Genomic DNA, 15,809 nt, shown 5'->3' with positions numbered 1-15,809 from the left:
CATGGATTATTTAATAGGACTACAGGCAGTTTACACAGACTACACATCGATTTTTCCCGTCCATTTAAAAGATATGTTGATTTACTTTAAATCAATAGATTGTATCAATAAAATCAAGTTTAAATGATCATATAGATTTCGCGAAAATGTGAAACACTTCTCGAAACAAAAGTCTGGTTACGGCCATAATGTATATATATATATATATATATATATATATATATATATATATATATATATATATATATATATATATATATATATATGTATATATATCAAGTATATATCAAGTTTTCTTCTTTTAATTATATTTTTTCCTTTTGCTATTTAGAGCAGCAGTACTAGATTAGCGATAAAACATTTTGTAGTCTCCAACAAAAGTGCCTTCTTCTGGCGTTCAATCTGAGAAAAAGCCTTTTTGAAGAGTAAAAAGCTAATTTCGTGAAAATTGTTAAGTGCTCAGAGAAATTTATTTTTATTTGCCGAAATGCTACTTGAGAGTTGTTTTTACCCCTTCTCTCTCTCTCTCTCTATTCTGTTCTATTATTCTAGCAGCTGCATTCTTTATTTTGTACGCTGCTTTTATGAAGCTCAGGGGGATGCAAGAATGAGTTTTTCATTACGAATAAAGTACTACCTTCCGCTTTGCCTATTTAGTATTTAAAAATATACGAATTCTGATCCCTTTGCACTCAATATTGTCATCAATGCTTTCAAGGTGAAATAAATTCGTTAATATTTACATGTAAACCACTGAAATGACTAAATCTCTTCTAAGTTACAAGTGTTCTACCTTTATGTGGAAATGATGAGAAAGAGAGCTTTGTGACGCACATATTGGGCGGATTTACCATGTCGCAAACGTCGCAATTTGCTATTGACAATCAAGATATAGGGACCTTGAAGAGGATCCAAAATGACACATGAACAATGTTTTCTTTACTTAAAATACACCGCCAGCTCAGTTATTCCATCCGAGGACTGCAGTTTCGTGCTTTTTAGCACTCATCAACCCGGAATAGGAATCACATGAGCTGGAGGCGAAAAATCTCTTAAGTGAGCCAAGAGAGCCAAACAAACTAGTAGCTAATGCAGAATTAGCAAACCAGATAACTTACTACAAAATGAATTTCTTTAGTTTTTATCGAGCTTCCAAACCTGTAAATCTACCACTAGACGTGCAAGGTACAAAACACGTTGCATGCACGTGTTTTGGGGTCGTAAGACACCTCTTTCTCAATGTGTAAAATATTGAGTTTCGGGACGCAAGCAGCTTCAATGTGACTGCAAAGCTCTTTGCTTTAAGCCGCTTGTAAGACAATACATGTAACATCTATAACCAGGGACCGATTAAGGTATCAGGGGGCCTAGGCCAAATGATTTTTTTGGGGGCCCCCTGTAGTCAGGTCTTGCATTTTTAGACATTGAGTAATACAATTTTAGTCGTTTAGGGGCCACTAAAAAGCGAAGGCCCCTGTCCACGGCTTAGTTGGACTACTCGGTAATCACGCCTTGTCTGTAACATAAATATCAAATGTGGATTTTTAGCTTTCTAAAAGTACAGGATGACTCAAAAGAAATGGTTTTGTTTCATAAGGCAACTGATTTAGGAATCGACAGCTTTTTAGCTGTATGGCTTTACTCGTGGGGCGCTATACATCATTAAAGCGATGCTCAATAAAAAACAGAATAAATCGATTTTTTGAAAAATAACCACAATTTAAGTTGTCTGTTTCTATTTTATTCTCCGAAACCGACGATAAAAATCTTTAAAATGATGCCTTTCATATCAAGTAAGATGAAATTGAGAAAGTTGTGGCTTCGTCAAAAAAAAAAAAAAAACCTTCGAGAAACAATGTATTAGACACTTAATTTTCTCTATTTAGAAACACTTATTTTTCTCTGGTTAATGCTTCGTATTTGAATGAAAAATACAGTAGTAAGGTTAATGTTATGTGTCATAAAACTTAAGAAAAATTTAAAACCAAAATACTTTAAATTTAACATTTTAAATGTTTTCTTTTTCATTAAAATTACTTCAGTAAGTAGCAATTTGGTTTCCAATTTAGCAAGTAACAATTTTGGATTAGTTATACAATATGCTTTTCTGAAACTTTCATTCATTGGATAAAAATATGTATTTGCTTACCAATTGTCAATTATTTAAATATATTTACTAATTCGTTACCGAACATTAAAGTGTTTGGCCGAACCAAATATTCAGTTTCTCTGCCGAAAAGGTCACCAAAAATCAACCGAATATTCGGTGCACTCCCATAAAGAAAGATCCTTCAAAAGAATCACTTAAAAGCAATTAACATTCGTTCATTAGAGTCATTCGCTCCGTTCAGTTGTTTGTGCAAATATCTCAATTGCGTCTTTTAGGGTTTTTTTTTTTTTTCATTTTTAATATTCTTAAGGCATCAATCTTTATTTTTGAGAAATTATGAAGTGCTTATTATCCTCACTTGACCAAAGTTGATGTTTCTCTACAAATAGTCTGTGAATTGATTTTGTTCATATTTTTTTTAGGGCTTACTCAAGCAGACTTGACATTTTTAAACTAAGGTTTTTTGTGTAAAATTAGTTTTTTCATGAAAAAAACACCAATATGGATGAAATTAAACAGTAGAACTTTATCTATGTAGAAAATTTCCAGATTAATAATTCCCATCATTTAAGATTGATAAGAAATGAAAATACATAACATTATACCCTGTAGATAATCTTTGTTTAGTACACAAGTGGATATCGGCCATAAAAGCTTTATCCTTGTAACCGTATCCTAATCATCATTCCTTTTTTTTTTATGGATTGCCTCGTTTTACCTAATCTAGAAAATCAGCAGCCGTAATAAGACAGGTGCAAATTTCTTGGCCATTTTAATTTGTAGAAGCAAGACACCGAACGAGTGGGGTCCTATCGCAATTCGTGATTACGGAAAACATAATTTGAACTCAAGACGTCAAAATTCGAATGATTCTTTTAATTTTTTTCTCAAAAAATTCTTTTACAAAGTGCTGCAAAATTTTCATACAAAAAGCATTTCTTTCCTAAATTTATTGATCCCAAGTTTGCTCCCATGTTTAAACACTCATATCATGAAAGGTTCACTTTCCTAACTATACTACGTATTCCACTCCAGTTGCGCCCAGGGCTAACGAGCTAAAGTCATTCATTCAGTAGAAACATCAGCTGCAAGCAAAAACTTAAACAAACAAAACGCGGTACTACTTCACAAATATTGTACTTTAAAAAGAGTGCCCCTAGGTTATGAGACGAAACACATCTACCGTCATAAACAGCAGAAACGACGTTAACTTCTTAAAATATTTATTTTTTCTTCCTACTTTATTTTCGTGACTTTTATTGTACTTCTTTCGCACATTTAACGTATTTAATGGCTAATATTTTTCTCCGGTGTTTCTTTTCTGTGAAATAAAGACACTTGTTTAGAAAAATACTTGGAAATAGGTGAGGGTTCGTTTTTTTTCCGTGATATCTTATCTAAAGGATGGTATCAAAGTTACATCAATAATTGCAAATAAAAATCAGAATCATATCTTATGCTAATTTTTGGTTTGTAATATCCAAAAGAATCATTTACAGTGGTTATTTTTTAGCTGATCAACTGTGCAAGAAATAAATTGCAACTTAATAGGACTTTATTAGCGATAAAAATTGTATACATTTGCTTCAGACTAACAAAGAGGCCTTTAATCACAGCAATAAAAAGGAGCTACAATTTATCATTAAAAGTATTGGGACACTTTCAAAAATTCACACTTTCTAATTTCTCGAGACATACCAGAACGAAGGGGTTGTTTCCATTAGTCAAAAGTACTACTTTTAGTCCCTGTAATTGATAGAATAAACAAAAAAAAAAAAAAGATACATGAAGCGAGGAAAGTCTTTTCTTTTCAAAATGTTTAATTTTTAATTATTTTTTTTAAATGTCCGATTTTTCGAACAAGGCGTGGTCTTTATGACATCACAAGTGATGAACTTTGGTGCGTACTCCACTGGCCCGCTGAATGCTGACGCTTGCTGTCTACCGTGTTTCCAGCTTTTGATAATTCAGAAGCAAATTAAATATTGCGCTCTACGCTTGCTATCAACCATATCGTTGCCAGAACGTGTGAGTAAAGATGGGAATTAAATATTATGCTGTGCGCATCAGTGAGCGGCATTTCATCATTTGTGATGTCTTGTGCAGAAGCGTAAAAAATTTAATTGAATCTGCGCACCGATTAAAATATATGTTTTTAAATATTAAACTTAAATTATTTTTTAAATGGTCAAATCTTATGTTTTTAAGCATGCTCTTTCAGGAAAAAATACTTTTAAAATTTCGGAAACAACCCCATTGTTCTGTAACTTTAGTTATTTTTAAAGAATGCTTCAGCATACACCTTCTGGTTTTAAAAAAAAATCAGTCCCTCGTGCGTTTAGAGGACCAATAACAAATTGAAGAAAAGCAGAAATATTTTCGATCACCCTTGCATCTTAAAAAACTAGGTTACACCGAAAAGAGCGTCGAATATATAAGCATTTCTTTCAAAAATACCACTTTCTTCACAAGATTTCGGCTCATAGCACGCAAAGTTTTAAATCAAACTTTACCAAACTTTCAGAAAACTTGACTGCGTACAAGAGATCAACTGTATTGAAATTTGAAGTACAAATATTGACAATTTGATGAGATATGAACAGTTAGAGCAATTATATTTTCACTGCGCATGCGTGAAAGCTAGAATTTTATAACTTTTATAATTGCATCACTAAACTAAGTATATTTGGCATCTCATTGAAAAAAAAACCAGTTGAATATCATAAAAATTGAAAAAGATATCAGCGATCTAGTGAATTGTATTTCAATGATTCTCAGGTAATGAATGGTAAGAGGTTGTCCGCAAACTGGCAATTTGTATTATATATCACAGCATAATTTGGTTGAGTTTTATAATAATTACACACACAACTGATAAATTTGGTAGATTTTATTACAAAATTCGGGTGAAACCACAAAAATATATTTGTAAAGGTCACGTTATCTCTTTAATTACAAGTACAACGCCGAATGCAAAAGAAAATCAACTTTACCAATTTTTATCTTTGTTTATAAATGAAAAAAATGATTTAAATTATGGTTAACAATCTCATTTAGACAATAATGAAATTTTAATTCAATTATACGAGGAAAATACTAAAAATATACAAAAAAGGTATCCGTAATTGTAATAAACTTAACATCTATAAATACCACATACAGGCGTCCCTCGAACACTATTAATTCGTTCCGTGTAGTATCAAATCAGTGTTATACGCGACTTTTTTAAAAATAACTTTTAAGCGTATTTTTTTACACTAATTAATCATGTACATAGTAAAAATCATGCCAATATCGTGTTGTATCGAATCCGCGTTTCGTGTAAAATTGAAACTGTGTTATACGAGACTTAGAAATAATGTGAATCAAGGGATGTGCACCGTGTTATATCAAAACGAAGTTTCATAAAAACAAAGTAAAAACGTATTATAGTTAATTATCAAACATTAACAGAATGTATTAAACAAAAATGAAATTCCATCTTTTTTAAACATAAATTTCGTGTTATATCAAAACCATGAAGTAGTAAATTCAAGTTTCGTACCGCGTAGTATCGAAACCGTGTTATAATAATCGCAAATTTGGGTACCGTGTAATATCGAAACCGTGTTGTACAAGTACCGTTTTATACGATGGGGACGCCTGTATATTCTTCAAACAATTCATATTGACAAAATTATCTTACGGAAGCGTTCAATCTCGTAGAGAAATTGTTTCCTAAAACTTCTAAACTGGACTTTTTTTCTTTTTTTTTTTTTTTTTTGACAAATGTTTGCTTCTTTAATTTGTCCTCTATCATTTAAAAATAGATATGATACTCCACATTATTTCTGATAACTAATTAATAACCATCAAAACAAAATATCAAATACTCAAGGAACTTTTTCTTGGCTTTACTTCTTTTTAAACTTCATTTCAAATCGAGATTCGTCTGAATAAACGTATAAGCTTACACGAATTCTGTGAACATTCAGATGTTGCGAAAATCTTACTCTGTAATGACGATTAATTTAGATTGCAAAACATTCAAGCGCTTTCTTAAAAGTCGAAAAAAGAAACAACTAAAAGCATATTTCAAGAGTATTTAATGACTCGAAAGCTACATTAATGAAAAAGAAACTGCGAGTATTTAATGACACGAAAGCTATATTAATGAAAAAGAAACTGCGAGCACTTACACTAACTGTCAGAAGTGATTCATTCGTTCTCAAGAATGTTAGTTTTTGCTTTAATATTTAATACTTTCTTTGATAAAAAGTCATCTTCACTGTTTCACAAGTATTTTAAAAAAGCACTTTAGTTCCTTTGTTTGTTGCTAATTTTAAATCGCAGCTTAGAAGAGAAAATTGCAACGAATAAGTTTATCGTTTTAATTTGTCACTTTGAAATGCTGTTGAAACCGTAAAAAATATAATTATATTCTCTCCTATTCAATGATAAAAATGTTTTAATTTGACTATTATGAAATGTAAGCATAACAGTAACTTTCCCTTGAGGTGTTTATCATTGAAATATATTTGTATCTCCAGGTATGAACAAGGTGACTTTAAAAAGTTAATATTTCAAAGCACTCTAATTTAAAAAAACTATTGGTCAGAGTGGTTTCGTATTTCACCAGGACAGCCATGAGGCCCATTGGATTCTGTTTAATGAAGGAAAAATTAGTTCCAAAATGTGCCGATTAATGGCGCTGTCTGTTCAATTTAAGAGGAAAAGCCAAATCAAGAGATTCGTTAAACACGGAATTGTCGTTAGTCGAAAGGAAATAATAGATTCTAAGGGTGTACGAAAAATCACAAAAGTCACGAAGTGGTTCCTTCGTGTTAGGACATAATTTGACAATTCATAAAATGAAAAAAACACTTCACGGAATTCGCTTCAGAACTCTTCAGAGATTCTTGCCGCAGTAGACCGTTCCATTCGAATTGCCAACAGTTGTTGCTTTACAGGTGTTCCACGACTTCCCTATCATTGGAAACGAGCTGTACACAATGCTGGTGACTATATTCAAGGACTAAATCTTAGTAGCATGTAGGGGAACATGGGGCAAAGTGAAATGGTGAAATATTTACTCTGCTTTTAGCTCCACCTATCTGATATTATTTTAACTATGTGGTACCGTATGTAGTTTATTCCAGTTAAGAAAAAAATACCGCCGAAGGTTAAATCACTTGGTAATACAGGCAATTTTTAAAAATTGACTCATATTGTAATATTTTGTTGTAAGTTAAAAACTATTTTTGTTACTGTAAAATGATAAAGTTCTTATTATCATTTGAAACATTGAGACCTCCTAATATTCAATGCAGCAAAAATTTAGTAAATGTTGAGCTTATTTGTATTTTAAATTAATTGTGCAATTACACAAGTACATGTGGGGCAAAGTGGATGGGGCAAAGTGAAATAGTTTGTTTCACTTACTAATTTAGATTAATCATTTAATCTAAATCACTTACATTTTCATTTATTAATTAATTCATTTACATTCCTTCATTTAGTAATTGACTTATTTATTCATTCATTCACATATTTTTTTATTCATTCATTCTTTTACTCGCTCATTTATTTTTCTTCATATATCAATTGATTTATTCATTTAATTATTCGTTTTTGGTTTCATTATCTTTTCACTTATTTATTCAACCTTTTATTTACTGATTCTTTTGATCAAAAATATGTTTTATAATCAAATAAAAAATATTCTATTAGAAAAATATTTTCTTTTTCACTTTGTCCCAAAGAAAAAAAAGTGAATATTTTCCACTTCTTTTTGAAGACTCAAATTTACTGCCAAAAATAAAAAATACTGTTTCAACGCAAGTTTTATTATAAAACACAATGATCTTTCTTTACGTACTGTAATTTACAGAACAAATTTTCGATTTATTCATTTTGAAAAAACTCTGTCATCTTAACCATTTCACTTTGCCCCACACTCCCCTACTACTTTTGTACTAGATGTAAATAAATATTTTCCACTATTAAAGTTCTAACCCTCGTACTATTTCAAATTCAGCATCCTTTAAAACTGCAGCTTTTTCCCCAAATTGCTAAATTCAGAAAGAAGAAGTTCCGTCTAGAACTAAACGAACCTACTTTCTCGTATACCCGTACTACTTTCTAGTACCTGATCAATATTCTCAAAAATAGCTAAAATCGCAAATTGTTTCAAACATATTTTTTTTAATATTTTAAGCTGATTTCTAGGAATAAAATATTCCTTACTCATCTAAAAAAATAAATGTGTAAAAAAATAAATAAATAAATGAACAAATAAAATAGCAGCACCTTTTAAACAAAGCAGCTGATACACTTTTTTCCATTAAAAAAAATTCTTGAACAGCTTTCAAAACGAAAAAATAATAATTAAAATTAATATGCTCATTAAAATAAATACATCATATCAAAAAAAAAAATCGTTTCTTCTTTCCCTATTGCCAAAAATAATTTTTTAAATGAATTAATGCACCTACCAAAATAAATAAAAACAACAAAATGTAAACTTAAAAAAATAATTTTCACTGTCAAAAAAAAAAAAAAAAAAATCGTCTGTGCATATTTTTATGTAGGAACAAAAGTGACTTCGAGTTGATCCGCCGAAAACTGAATACCTAAATTAAAACCTTAGCGTGAAAATAAAAACAAGTCTTATTAATAATGATTATTTCACAGTTAAAACCATAGCTGAGGAGTCGGAGCCAATCTCATTTTGGGATAAAGGAGTCCGAGTCGAATATCCAAGAATCGGAGTCAGTCATTTGTCCTCAACCTTAGCGTGAAAGTAAAAACAAGTCTTACTAACAATAATTATTTCACAGTTAAAACCATAGCTGAGGAGTCGGAGCCAATCTCATTTTGGGATAAAGGAGTCCGAGTCGAATATCCAAGAATAGGAGTCAGTCATTTGTCCTCCGTGTATAATTTTTTGCCAAAGCTACGAAGTCAGAGTCGAAGTCGGGGAGTCGGAGTCCGACTAATTGTCGGGTTATTTAGTTGTTGTTAAGTAATTATTGTTATTTTTTTTTTCTTTTTGACTTTTTTTTGTTTTTTGTAATATTCTCAAGATGCGTTAAGCCTTCTTTCATACCTTTTTCGTCTTTCTCTGACTTTTACCGGGAAAGAAGGCTAAAAAGGGCATCATGTAGGTCTTCTCAATATCTTCAATCTCAATGTCGATACCATGCCATTTCGAAGAAATGTTGCTCGTAGCGAGCGTAAAAGCCTGGCACTCTCATCAGCGGCATCTGTGTGTTGTTGCGAGTGCTGAAATGCCGCAGGCCCGCTTCTGCTTCAATTCGTTTCAGCAACTTGAGAACTCGAGTCCAATAAGGATTATCTGGGAGGTGTAGTTCCATGCACAAATGATTGACATGCTAAAATAAATAAATAAAAATGCATCACTATTAAAATAAACTTGTATGAATGTATATTGGTCTCCTTTTTTTTAATAAAAAGTGGGCACAAGTGATTTTTTATACAAAGTGGTCACACAAATAGTAATTTTAAAGTTAGTCCTGTTAAAAACTTAAGCAAATTAATAATTTCAAGCCTTTGCTTAAGCAAGCATATATTTGTGGAATTTGGGAAATTTAAACTTTTTATATAAAGCAAATTTTCGAAGGTTTCTTTCATTCAGTTCAAGTCATCAGTTTAAAAACTTAATCCACATTGCTAAAGTCCAGCCTTGAAATTAGTTTAACTTTTATGGACGAAATTAACTTAATAATTACTATTACACTCCTGTTTGTGAAAATTGCAACACCACGAAGGACTTACGCGAGTGAGCTGAAAATTGCAGGAAATGTAAATTAGGGCATGATATGCAAATGATTAGAATTGCAGACCGGTACAGCCTCTTCGAAGAAAAAAAGCGAAATTTGAGCAATTTCGGTGTTTGAACGGGGCAGAATCGTCGGCCTTCGTGAAGCTGGATTGTCTTATCGTGCAGTAGCCGCTCGTGTGCAGCCTAACAACAGCACAATCATGCGTGTTTGGAAGCAGTGGACGGACGAGGGTCGGACAGCTCGGAAATCCGGGAGTGGACCCCGAAATGTGATATCAGCTCGCGAACACAGACACCTGGTGCGTATGGCGCTGACGGACCGCACAGCTTCTTCTAGACAGTTGGTAGCACAGTGGTCAACAGCTACAGGTGTTTCATTGCGTGCTTCATCAATTAGGAGACGTGGGCTGCGCGCAAGGATACCTTTGTACAGGATTCCTCTCACGCAAAACCATCGCCGCCTGCGGTTACAATGGGCCAATGTGCATAGGAGCTGGTGTGCTGATTCGCAGCAGGTCGTCTTTTCTGACGAATCCCGCTTCAATTTGAGACATCATGATGGCCGAATTCGTGTCAGGAGCTATGTCGGTGAACGGCACATTTCAGAGTGCATTATCGAACGCCACAGTGGACGAACACCCGGAGTTATGGTCTGGGGTGCCATAGCATATCATGGACGATCACAATTGCTACGAATTGTGGGCAGTTTGAACAGTACCCGATACATAAACGAAGTTTTACAGCCCCAAAAAATTCCTTTCCTGCAAGGATTGCCAGGGGCTGTATTCCAGCAGGATAATGCCCGTCCACATGTCACCAGGACTATCAAATCCTACCTTGATTCGCTATTCCCCGGAAATGTCACCGATTGAACATGTGTGGGATTTCTCTGGGTGACGTTTCACTCGTAATCCTCGTCCTGTGGCTTCGACAGACGAACTTTGGCTGCGCATACAAACAATATGGAATACTCTTCCGCAGGCAGATATTCAAACTTTGTTTCACTCCATGCCGAGTCGTGTAGCAGCTCTTATTGCGACGCGTGGTGGCCACACAAAATACTAATTTCTATCTTTTCTTTAAAAAACAATGCGTGAAAATATCTTTGTAATTTTAGAGCCAAATTCCGATACTCAGCGAGTGAAATACGCTTTCTGAGACTTTAAAAATATCTCTACTCACAAGATACATAAAAATTTGGGCATTTTAATTAAAAATACATATATAGTTAAAACATAGCTTACGTTTAATAGACCTTTTTCTAGCATGTCTTCTAAAACCACATATTCAGCGCCCTCTATATCTAGTTTTAGAACATCTATAGTCTTATTTCTGTGTCCCAGCATAAGTAAGATAGAATCAAACGTTTTCATGTTCCAAATCTGATCACTTACAGTTCTGAAAAACAAACAAACAAATAAATGAATGAATGAATGAATGAATGAATGACTAATGAATAAATAAACACCAACTTAAGTTCGTTCCTGACAAATTAAAATTTTCGCAATCGGTGATTGCAGCCAAGTGATACTACTCCTTGTTTTTAAAGTTAACATTTTTTATACACAGTACAATCTCGTTTATCCGGACTAACTGGGACCAAAAGCAGTCCGGACACGCGAAAATCTGGACGATCCAGATAAAAAGCAAAACACATTCTTAAAAAAGCAGACTTATGTTTTGTTATAGCGAAAAACAATGCTTTGTAACAAAACTACTTAGTACCATTTCTCGCAAATACTTTATCTAAACTAATAATATAAAGCAGAAGAGTGTTTGAACGCACTAATCTCAGGAACTACTGGTTCGAATTTAAAAAAAAAATGTGTTGAATAGTCCATATGTTGCGGAAGGCTATAGGCTATTAAAAAAAATCAGCTTGATCGAAATATTTGTAAATTAAATCTTTAATTAGTTGTTTAATTCCATGAATTTCTAATAGACGGCGGGGTAAGTTAACTGATCGAGAGGATGTGTGGGGTTTTTTTTTTTTTTCGATATTCCAGGTACATAATTTGATTTGTAGGATTTTTCTATTGGGTTTTGTTTTGATTTCTTCAACGTTTGCTTATGTCCTTATAGTTTAAGATAGTTACTTTGATAAATGATTCGATTTGTCGCATTATTCAGTTGTGATAGTTCTTTATTATATTTTATTATAGTATTGCTTATTTAGCGAACATTTTAAATTGCAGAAAAAAACGTTTCACTCCCTAAGAGCAGTTATGGCAGCATGGTTGCTTGGCGCGTTAAGCGATGAACTATACAGTTAAGGGATTGTTTCCTGTTTTAAAGCTACTGTTAATAGTTTTATGTGTTTTGGCGAATAGTTTTAAATTCCAAAGAGAATTCAATGGTATTTTGAGAAGCTGTGTACGTATTTTAGTTGAAGAAAAATGATCATTTCACATCAGAAGGGGGGGGGGGGGAGGCGTGGATTTTTTTTATTCAACGGACTTTCTTTAAATTCTTAGCACTGGCATCGCCTTGCGGGTACTGCTAGTCATCTTTTGTTCAGCTGCAGTGTGTCAAAATGACGTTCCAAGTACGCCATATTGTTTGTGAAGTTAGGACTGTACTTTATTGTACGTTCAATGCAGGAGTTATACGTTTAATGAAATCAAAAACCGAATGTTTGGTGTATTTATAGTTTCGTTCTTACTATCATAATTTTAAATAATTATTTAAGTAAATGGACTCCATGCAAATTTGATCCGAATAAGCGGGTGTCGGATAAACGAGGTTCTACTGTATTTCAGTTTCCTTTTTCATATTTTTTATTCATATTAAATCTCGTACAAAAAGGACACTAACGAGTTGCAATATTTTAAAACTCATTGCGTATTACATGAAATAATAATCAGTTCAGTAAGAAATGTAATATTAGGCAGAGTTACAAGCACCACGGTTGGTCATTCCGAAAGTTCCATCTAAATATGAAAAAGCTGCCAAATAAATAAATTAGACCACTAAAGAAGCATAAAGAATTCCATTTAAGCTTGAAATAATCCGCAAAGTTGAATAAAAAATTTCAAGACTGTTAAAATTCGATGCGTTAATTTGCAATAAATTAATGAATCTATTAATCTGGTTTTAATGTTACCAAGCAAATGCAATTTTGACATTTTGATCATATAAAATTTACTTCTAACAGTGGCGTACCTAGCATGGGTGACACCCGGGGCGGTAATTTGTGGTGACACCCAGGGCGGTAATTTGTGGTGTCACCCTTCCCCCCTTTCCTCCCTACAAACGCGAAAGAAAAAGGTAAATATGAAGATCATACAATATTCAGAAACTACATACTTTTAGAACGAAATTTTAATTTAGCTAATGAACAAAAGACAAAAAAAAAAAAAAAAAAAATACTAACACTTTCTTGCCCTAGACGCCTATGTATAGGGCCGTCGCGAGGTGAAAAAAGTGAGGAGGTTAATGAAATTAATCGCTCCTCTAATAATTTCAAACACAAGAAAAAATAATGGGCTTCAGTTTTTTGGTTTAAAAGATAGTCAGTACTGGATTTAACATTGACAACATAACTGTATTGCTGAGTTTAATAATCACTGGATGATGGGCGAAGGAAAGGGGGTCTGGGGTCTGGGGATTCCTGTCCCGGAAATTTTTCAAATTTGTAGTCTTAGAAATGCACTTTAGATGATGTTTGATAATGTTTGATGCCATGGGGGAGAAGATGCAATTGCATTTGGTAGAGTATATATTTAAAATATTGGGGAACATTTTCTGAATTGAAGTAGTTATATTTTTAAAAAACTTGTAATTTCACTTCGGGTGTCACCCCCCGGACGGGTGACGACCGGGGGGACCGCCCCCTCCGCCTCCGATAGCGACACCACTGCTTCTAATTCTTTTTCTTCCTGAGGACACATGTTCAATTTTTAGAATTTTCAACGTTGTTTTAGTTCATTATTTTTTACTTTCCTCATAAGTTTATGCTAACCTTGCTACACAATCACCATGCTTAGATGTTAAAGAAGATGTTATCAATGTAGTACTAACTTACATGTACTTAATTGTTAGTGTATTGGTGCATTTACTTTATAAATTAGCATAATACTAAACACACATTTATTTCGTCTGGTGAGGACCGGTCAAATCTTTTAGCTACATAACCTCGAACTCACTGCTCGCAACTAAGAAAGCACTATTGCCAGATACAATATTGTTTACAGACGGAGTGGAGATCGGTTTTAGTTTCGACAGTACATCTTTATGTTTGAAAGATGATAAAAAGTAAACATCAAAATGCAATAATCAACAATGATGAAATCAACAGAATATAAAATATGTAACTCTGATTTTCACTATAGGTCAGTCGCCGCACCGGTTTTGCAAAACAAACATCTGCTATACGTTATAGCTAAAGTGCATACTTCGGTTATTCTGCAGATCATCAAGGTAATGAGCAGATTAACTGGATTGATCCACTCAAGTGTCACATTGTGTCGTTCCACAAATTACCTAGGCGATCGGCCAATTATCCAGAAACTGCCATTACCTACTAGACACTCGTTAAAGTGACAATAAGATCTCGACTGGGACAGCAGCAACGTTTTTGCACGCATAAAATTAATGTAGTGTAAAGAATCAAGTTAATGCAATTAAAATCGACACATTTACTTATAGAAACAATCATCAATCAATTGAAAATCTACAATGTAACGAATTAAACGTTTTAAAATGTTATTACAATTAAGGAAAATTAAATAAAATCTGTTTACATAAATGGTTAATTCTGTTTGTAAGTATCTCCGGGGTAAACTTCAAAACTACTGAACCGATTTTAACCATTTTTCCACCACAGATAGCTACATCATCAGGAAGCAACATAGGCTATAATTTATTTCTAAAAAACTTAGTTTAAAATAAGCTATGATGGAAAAGTAAATTTCATGTAATTTCCCCATTAAATGATTACATTTAAAACCCATTGTTACAAAAATTCGTCGCCTTACAACAGCAATATTAATAATAATCATAACGAAAATTTTGAATCAAGGCTTCTCTGGAGCAAGCATGGCATTTAAAGTAATTTAAATATTTGGAAACTCTACTTTTTGCACACTTAGGGAAACATAGTCGAGAGCTTTTTCTTTTTTTCCTTTTTTTTTTTTTTGTGTGTGTACTATTTAATTAAATAAATAAAGCGTACGGTTTTTTTGAGTGACCTTTGTTTTTGTTAGTTCATATTTTGGAAATTCTTCAAATTTTTATATGCTTAAATGTCGTGCTTTCGTTTCTAACTGAATACTATTTAATTCTTTATACTTTTGCTATTCTAACTGAATACTGTTTCGTTCTTTATACTTTTGATATTTTACTTTTATGGGTAAGGAAGAAGCTCGATTTTTAATCACGTAATAGCGGTGTGTTTTGAGTTCTTTTAGTTAAAACAGAAAACGAATGAAAGTAGCGATTATTTCTCACAATTATTACTGACCCAGGCAAAGCCGAGTATTTTTGCTAGTAATTTATATATTTTTCCGATGTCGAAAGAATCAAATTATTACAGCCAAGTAAGTATCAAACTTAAATAGAAATTTTTTGACGGGAAATAATTGCAACCGTGGGAAGTGCGGACTATCGAATCGTTCGGTTTGCAGAACATATTCTGCTTTTTACACATTCTGCTCATAATAACAAGTATAACGTAGCAGAAATGAACCATTTGTGCTACAAAAAACAGAGAAATGCTTTACAGTGTAAAATGTTGTTTATTTAATTAATAGTAAACATAGAATATAAACAGTATTATATTAGTAAAAAATTATGTCATAAACACAAAATTCAGTCCTGTACTACTGTGCTATGAATCATGTGCTAATTATTCAAAGTTTTAAAATTCATGTCTCTAATTTGTTTCGCAACCAATGACGAAAGTGTGTTTTTTTGACT

The 15,809-nt window shown here is 32.9% G+C and overlaps 1 protein-coding gene across 1 annotated transcript in view; it reads right to left on the bottom strand.

Moving 5' to 3' along the window:
- Positions 1-9,098: 9,098 nt before the first annotated feature.
- Positions 9,099-15,809, bottom strand: part of LOC129226432 (uncharacterized) — a 35,119-nt gene continuing 28,408 nt past the window's right edge. Inside the window, exons 5-6 of the mRNA XM_054861035.1 lie at positions 11,138-11,291; positions 9,099-9,483 (exon numbers count right to left, since the gene is read on the bottom strand). Of these exons, the coding sequence (XP_054717010.1) occupies positions 9,277-9,483; positions 11,138-11,291 (361 nt within the window). The 3' untranslated portion in view covers positions 9,099-9,276. The remainder of the gene's footprint in view (positions 9,484-11,137; positions 11,292-15,809) is intronic.

Source organism: Uloborus diversus, chromosome 7, assembly GCF_026930045.1.
Source record: "Uloborus diversus isolate 005 chromosome 7, Udiv.v.3.1, whole genome shotgun sequence".
NCBI classification, from domain to species: domain Eukaryota; kingdom Metazoa; phylum Arthropoda; class Arachnida; order Araneae; family Uloboridae; genus Uloborus; species Uloborus diversus.
The sequence above is the reverse complement of the archived record's forward strand: the minus strand, read 5'-3'. Positions and strand labels throughout refer to the sequence as shown.